This window comes from Sardina pilchardus, chromosome 20 (assembly GCF_963854185.1).
Source record: "Sardina pilchardus chromosome 20, fSarPil1.1, whole genome shotgun sequence".
In the NCBI taxonomy this organism is placed as follows: Eukaryota; Metazoa; Chordata; class Actinopteri; order Clupeiformes; family Clupeidae; genus Sardina; species Sardina pilchardus.
Window position 1 is genome coordinate 10,405,258 of NC_085013.1, and position 7,649 is coordinate 10,412,906.

Consider the following 7,649-nt stretch of genomic DNA (forward strand, 5'->3'; position numbering starts at 1 on the left):
CAGATTTAAATATGGGCGGGGCGTAATGAAAGGGAGGCCGTGGATAGGCTCTTGGCATGAGACAAACAAACCCAGTAGCGTCTGTCTCTCTCTTTCTCTATGGAAATAATAACATAGAAACATAATTGCATCTTTATTTATTCATTTCATTTAATCATTAGCCTACAACAGAAAACGACGTATGACCAGTATAGCCTACGTCAACAATTAGGGAATACAGAAATAGACTAGGCCTACAATTTTTCTCTAACAACTTACTTAACTTTCAAAATCCATAACTTTTTACAAATTACTGTCAAATGCAAGATAAAAGCTCTAGGCTACATAACAAAAGGACGTTTCTATATTTGCAACACATTTTCTGTCAGCAACACCCATGGATCTTTGTTTAACTGACTAAAAGCAACTGCCTAAACATGGTAGGCCTATGGCAGATTTTCTACTCAGCAGAATCTGAGTTGCAACATGAGTGCTGTCATGAGTCCCTGCGAGGTGTTTTTAGCCTTTACATTTTGGCGCATACATGATGGACTGCTGAAAGAAAGACAGCATTTCAGTTTTGAAGAGTTTTTATTCAGTTTCATAAAAGATTTTCCATAACAGTATACATACCATATCATTATTATATCAATGTCCTTATAGGATACTAGATAGTCTTGCATAAACTAAACTCACGGCACGTGTTGTTGGGAAGGTAGCTCAGTGATAACTTAAGGGACTGCCAGGAAAGTTCCTACTTATCAAGTACAACAGTCAGTGATACAGAGACTATATTTGGTGACAGATTGGGGAGAAATATCTCTCATTGGTGACTGAGATGATTCAGCAGCAACACGTGACAGGAGTCTCACTTAAAGTGAGTGAGGTTCATGGATAAAGCTTAAGCCAGCACTGAGGAAGAAAATAACTCAAAACTTCTAGTTCTGATAAGGCAGAAGTAGCAGCATTGCAAGTAAAATCCTGAACGGCGACACACAACAGCTTCAAGCACATATTACATAATTATAATAACATGATAAATGTAGAAAGGATATCTTATAAAGCAATCTATCATCTAGGCCTCTACGGAAAATACTGTGAATGGCAGTTGTGTCCACCAAGAGGACCAAACTAACGTTAGTACTCTAAAGCTGACCAGAAGGTCTGTCAAGTGATATTGGAGAAATATCTCTTAAGTGCTCTCTTCAAGTGCAGGTCTTATGCTATCTGCATCAGCCTTGGTGGAAATGTGAAAGGTTTTCTTAGACCTCTTCAAGTCCAGGTGTTTAGTGCTCAGATGACCTCTGTTGAAAGGAAGAAACAGATATAGAAACTGAGATCATTTTGATATCATTTCACTTTTTTTACCCACATGAACTTCACAGAGATAGCAAGGGACTTTTTCTGTAGAGAAAATATTGTAGTTTTGCCAGTCTTTATAAGTCTGCAGAAGAATGTGAAATGTGAATGTGAAACTCACCAGCTCTCTGCTGAGACTGTATGTGGTCCAACCCTGTGAGGGTGCGCAGGGAACGTCGCTCTTTGAAGGTCACCGACGGAACCACGTCCTCTCTGGGATCCAAGTCCAGTTTGTTGGGCTGGCTCGGGCCAGACAGCAGGATCACGTCCTCTCTGTGGTTCCCCATGGGTTCCGTGTTCTCTTTAGGCTGCGGTTCTATCACAGCGGTGCTGGCAGGTGCAGGTTTCTATACAGTACAGAGCAGCGTGAAGAATTGCTTCTTGGATACCTGCTGATGCATGTGCTGGTCCTATTATAAAACATGCACGACTCAAAGCTAAAAGACCACTGCATAGAGCTTTGTTTTCAAAGAAGGCGTTGTGTGAAATATATATGGACAGGAATTGCTTTTGATCTCATTCATGCAGGCTTCCAAGAAATGCCTTTACCCTCTCAGAAGAGTCGGCTTTCCTTGTTCTCTTCATGATCTCCTCCAGACGCTGAGGAGAAAAGGATAAAGAAGGCATTTAACACCACTTTTTCCATAATGAGCTGTAAAGAAAAAGCAACGTTGAAAGATTTTTTAGCAAAAAGAAGTTAGCACGATAAGTACTAGCTATGATCATTTTAGTGACAAAGTCTTATAATGTACTTGTCTGATTACTAAAACATGCCATTAAACCATTAAATGACAAGGGTGGAATATAATAATACTCTTACTACTGGAGATTCATGGAGCATGAAGAACATTACCAATTTAAGAAGCTGTTATGACCCATGTCATGAACTAATAGTATATAAGGGTCTCCTTGTCCTCACTGTAGGACTCTAACCCTGATAAAGGTCTCATATGATGACGAGGTTAAAAGTTATTTTCGGTGCGTATATAAAATAAAAATATACTGTAAATATATATATAAAATAAAATGTACATATATATAATATATAGGCCCATAAATGGTCGTACCTTTTTCCTCTCCTGGCGCGCTTCCTCTTCCTTTTGGAAATGCTGGTCTCGTTGCCGCTTCATCTCCATCTCCTTCTGACGGGCCTCCTCCTCCTCCCTCTGAGACAGAATCAGAAAAGAGAGAGCCTCACTGTCAGTCTGTCTGTCTGCTGTGCATGCTGTTACATGTTGAGACATGTTGGTTCTCAGAATGAAGCAGTGACTATACAGTGAACAGGATTAGGCTAAAGTATCACACACACACACACGCACACGCACACGCACACGCACACGCACACGCACACGCACACGCACACGCACACACACACACACACACACACACACACACACACACACACACAGAGTCACACACTGTCTGAAGACGAAAAGATTCTGTCATATTGGAGACAAAGGTGCTCTTTTGGGAGATTATGCAACCTTGATCTCAACTGTGTTCAAAAAGACTGAATGATTTATAGGGAACGGTTTCATCTCTCCCTCCTGTTTCCTGATTAGGAGTAGTTGCCAATGGCTTTATACAGTATTCCAGAATCATGACTTTCCAGACAGTTACTCTGTATTATCAACTATTGGGTAACACCTTACATTAGCATGTATCCTCAGTGATAATAGACCATAAGTAATGTTACATGCTAACGAGATGCAGTATGGGTTCTTTATGCTTTTACATTTTGAATCCAGAGAATCTATAATTGATTCTTCTGTACTCTAAAACTGGATTTCATAATGGAGATTTTGACATGAACTTTGGTTTTTAATTCATGAGGCTTTCTCTTGTAAAATGTGGACTGAAACTACATTGACATTGAAGTGTGGCCCTAGTTTTATTTTGTCATCCTCTTACTTGTCTCTGTAGCCTGCGGGCATTTTCCTCCTCAATCTGTTTCTGCTCCTCCTCCCTCCGTTTCTTCTCCTCCATCTGTTTCTGCTCCTCCTCCTCCCTCTTTCTCTCCTCCTCCAATCGCAGGTGGGCTTCAGCCTGTAGGCGTGCGTTCTCCTCTGCCTGCCTACGTGCCAACTCCTCCAGTGCCTGCCTACACACACAAACACAAATCCACCAAGAAACACACACACACACACACACACAGACACAGACACAGACACAGACACAGACACACACACACACACACACACACACACACACACACACACACACACACACACACACACACACACACACACAATCAATCAATCAAAGGCAATCAATCAAAATCCAAACCAAGTGTATCTCAGCCAAGCGCTTTGTACTGGCACTGCCACTGCCCAAGCACTTTGCTCTGTGCTTCACACTCTTATCTGCCTCTTCCTTTGACTGTGCCCTCTCACCTCTCAAACTGCTCCCTCCTCTTCTCCTCCCTCTGCTCCCGGGCCTGTCTGCGCTTCTCTGCCAGCATCCGCGAGGCCTCCTCTGGATCAGTGGTGCCCGCTGACGACCGGCTGCAGTTGGACGAGGCTGCTGGAGGAGGCTGGACTGGAAAGGGAAACGAAAGATTCAATTAGTCTATTTTTTTATCACATTTTTATCACATTTTTGATCATCTAGTTTGATATTATTACAGCAAAATGTTTGGAGCAACTTTACAGTAACACATGCATCCACATTGTTTTAGACAATATGCTTTGACTAGACTGTGACACAGCTGTTTGCACCCATCTTAAGAACAATAGAAAGTTAATGTACCACTTTGGCTGCCACAACCGGGTTGGACAGGTGGTGCTGGATACTTGTTTGGGCTCGGAGGTGGCGTATCTAGACGGCTCTCTTCCATCCGCTGTTGCTGTGGGCCCCCATCCACCATGTCTCCACCAAATGAGACCCCGTCCTGTGGTGGTGTGTCCCACTGGGGTCCAGGGTCTGGCTCCTCCTCTGGGAGAGGTGGAAGAAGCCCCTCCAGCTGTGGAGCAGGGCGTCTGCTCACCGCACGGATAACAGGCCTATCAAACAGGACAACTTTATGAAGCAGGGATTAAAACCTTCTAAAATCTTCTAAACTGATGCATGTCTCCAATGCAAAGGTCAAGAAATATGATTCAACAGAGGCTATCACTAAAGATACAGATACTCAATAGAGGCTCTGGCAAAGCTTTGAATTTAGTTATGTTTTCGTATCTGATCTGAGATCAGTGATGTTTATACTTCTATGATCTGAGGGATGTTATGTTTATACCTGTCAGGTGGGGGATCTGGGGGTGGACTCGGTCTCACTGATGAGACAGCCTGAATCTGAGTCTTCGGAGTCTTCGGAGTCTTCGGGGAATTTCTCTTCTGAACCGGGCTCACTGATTTCTGTTTGCACTGTCAGACAAATGAACATCGCACCAGATAATGAGGAGAGTGGGAAGGCAATTAAAGCATGTGACAGCACAGCGGTATCTGACTCAGCATCGGAACAAGAGAGGGAGGGGTAATGCTCACCTGTTCTGGCTTTGTGCTTTTACGATGTGTAACGTTATGGGGTTTAATTGCTGGTGTTTTGCGGAGGGTGCTGGCGTCAGATGACTCCACCTTATGAGCAGAGCTGGAGCGCACCTGGTGACATGAGGCTGAACGACGACAACAATGAAGAACTGAATGTTTTCATTGTTGGATTGATGCATATGCATGAATGGATGGTACATCAGTTCATTTAGCAGTAAAAAAGCATTGAATGGGTGTTAGTAAGTTTATGAGGAAAAAAGGCAGTGAAAAGGGCATATTTTGTGAGACATACACACACATGTATGTTTGTGTGTTGTTGGAAGTTAGAGGAGAAGAAGCAAGATGGACAGGATGAGGATGCACATGAGATATTGACAGGACAGGAAAACCGCAGGATGAGACAGGGAAAGAGTAGGAAGAGAGCAGAGCCCTTTGTTAGACATGAGCAAGCTATTAGCTGATATCTATTATCTATTCTCTGCACAGTCAATAAAGCTGCATCAAAGAGGCCTCTGAAAACAATGGTAAGGGGGAGGGTTGACGGGAGACTAAGGGTTTGACAAAGGAGAGGGGCATAAGTGAAAGGAGACTGGCGAGGGCACGACTGGTACCTGCGTCTGCTTCTGACGCGCCCACACTCCTGCTGCGCGCCAGCTGGGCAATGGTGGGGGTCTGCAGCCGCCTGACCAGGTCCTTTTCCCACTCAGTCAGAGGCCGACAGCGGGGAGCTAACAAAGAGCAGCATGCACAGGGCAGAGAGGAGGACAGGAGAGGACAGCATATAGCCAGAGGTGCACACCCGTAAGATTCAGAGCAGAGGGGAAAGGAAAAGCTGAAGATTAGAAGAATTGAGGGCATCGTATGACTTCTATCAATTCAGTAGCAAAAGCTTGTAGAGTAAGGGTTAGTTGTGATGAACCAGAACAGTTTTTTGGAAGTTTAGTATGTGTGTTGAGTATTGTGGTTTTGTGTGTGTGTTCAGTATTGTAGTTTCGAATTCTAATTTTGTGTTCATGTACTGTACAGTATGTATTAGTTAAGGCATCCCATTGCTTTTTACCCTTGTTGGCATTGAGCTTTGCCCGTCTGGAGAGCTGGCTGAGTCTTTGCTTAGCCTTTTGGCTCTTCTCCATGGTCCTCTTCACCACCTGTTCGTAGCGCTCCTGCATGGACATGACATTGCATGGAATTGACATCCAAAGTACTTAACATCAGAGCTTAATACACATGCATGCACTCCTCCGTTCATAATTGATTCACCATTCAATCTCCCCATGTCTCTCTACATCTGTCTTTCCAGTAATGGCTCAGCTAGCACCCTGCATCCTGTGGAGGACAAGCTATACAAACCCAAATGACAACTCACCCTCTCCTCATTGAGCCTCTGCCTCCTCTTCTCCTCTACAGCCATCCTCCTCCTCTCCTCCTTCACCCGCTGCTCCTCCAGCTTCCGCCGGCGCTCCTCCAGGTGCTTCTCATAGTGGCGTTTGGCACGCTCCTCCCTGGCCAGCCACCCCTGCTCCCGTGAGGCTGCGGGAGGGAAAGAGGAGACCTCAAACAGTCAGAACCGACAAGGAGTGTGTGTGTGTGTGTGGCCGTGTGTGGCCTTTGCGGTCCCTAACTTGTTCTGTCACAGTTTCAGGTGCACAGTTAAAAGCTGGTGTGATTTTTTTGTGTTGGTCTTACCAAGCTGCTTCTGCTGTTGCTCCCTGCGCTCTCGAGCCAGACGCAGTCTCTCATCGACCTTCTGAGCATGTTCTACACAGAGAGGAGAATTTTGTTTAGGTTCAGTCACCCATGTTCAGCTAATGTATATAATGATTTGTTTCATTAAACAAATCAAAAAATGTACTTGTATCTCTTTCTAAAGTTAGAATCATTGTATTCTAGAATCATTGTGTGGTCTAAATGTCTTATGGTTGGATTCAATGGTGTGATGGATGTTTGTTTAACTCCCAAAGAAAAGTTTATGATACCTGCTGCATCTCTGGCCTTGTTCTGAATTTGTGGTTGTGGTGGTTCAACTCTTTTTCTCGCTGGTTTTGGCTTTGAATCCACCCCAGATCCTGCAATATTTGAAGGACCCAGTGAACTTTCACAAAGAACCAAGCAAATAAACAGCACAATGATGAATCTGCATCTCATATCTCAGTGGGAGTATTGAAATGATGGAGCACCTCATTCTACATTCAGTTTGGCGAAAATAACAATAATCATATTGTTGATTTTAATAAGCAAAATGATTTACAAAAATCTTCACAAAACCTGCAAGCATATACACTTTTAAGGTACAGTATGTAATTTGTTCCAAAAGCATTGGATTTTTGGAGCTCCCAAAACGGTTTTCACTTTGACAACAAAATAAATCTCCTCTGCAGCTGTATGTTGCAGGTTGGTATCTAAGCTATTAAAGCTATATTTATTCTCCCCAAGAATATCTCTAAGGGCTAAAAGGGAGCTACAGTATAGGCTGATTGGTGTAACCCAGTTCCAGTGAATTATGCAAAGCTAGGCTAATGGTGCACCAGACTGGATTATTGCACACACAAAGAGAAGGCATGTATACTCCTATTTAACTCTGGTGTAGACGGCAAATAAGCTCATAATAGTTTCCCTTATTTTCTAAAAACACACTGTTAAATGCAGTAAGTTGTTGTTGTGTGTGTGTGGTTGAAAGTGGGCAAAATTATTAGATATACTAAATCCATCTGAAAATTGAACTCAACTAACCAGTCCTACAGCTGAAATCAATACACAAGATTTTCCCAACACGTGGGCCATAAATTTGTGTAATTCCCCACGAACCAATCATTCTGACAATATTG

At 43.4% G+C, this 7,649-nt stretch overlaps 1 protein-coding gene across 3 annotated transcripts in view; it reads right to left on the minus strand.

Moving 5' to 3' along the window:
- Window positions 1–551: 551 nt before the first annotated feature.
- Window positions 552–7,649, minus strand: part of LOC134067601 (ensconsin-like) — a 7,888-nt gene continuing 790 nt past the window's right edge. The window contains exons 2-16 of one of the 3 annotated variants that reach the window (XM_062522953.1): window positions 6,801–6,890; window positions 6,511–6,582; window positions 6,191–6,354; window positions 5,885–5,987; window positions 5,436–5,552; window positions 4,822–4,973; window positions 4,574–4,701; window positions 4,147–4,340; window positions 4,087–4,116; window positions 3,732–3,876; window positions 3,250–3,439; window positions 2,406–2,504; window positions 1,888–1,938; window positions 1,460–1,685; window positions 552–1,283 (exon numbers count right to left, since the gene is read on the minus strand). In XM_062522953.1, coding sequence (XP_062378937.1) covers window positions 1,273–1,283; window positions 1,460–1,685; window positions 1,888–1,938; window positions 2,406–2,504; window positions 3,250–3,439; window positions 3,732–3,876; window positions 4,087–4,116; window positions 4,147–4,340; window positions 4,574–4,701; window positions 4,822–4,973; window positions 5,436–5,552; window positions 5,885–5,987; window positions 6,191–6,354; window positions 6,511–6,582; window positions 6,801–6,890 — 1,772 coding nt within the window. In that variant the 3' untranslated portion in view covers window positions 552–1,272. Of the gene's footprint in view, window positions 1,284–1,459; window positions 1,686–1,887; window positions 1,939–2,405; window positions 2,505–3,249; window positions 3,440–3,731; window positions 3,877–4,086; window positions 4,341–4,573; window positions 4,702–4,821; window positions 4,974–5,435; window positions 5,553–5,884; window positions 5,988–6,190; window positions 6,355–6,510; window positions 6,583–6,800; window positions 6,891–7,649 lie in introns of all 3 variants that reach the window. The other 2 variants (XM_062522952.1, XM_062522954.1) reach the window with 2 other exon arrangements.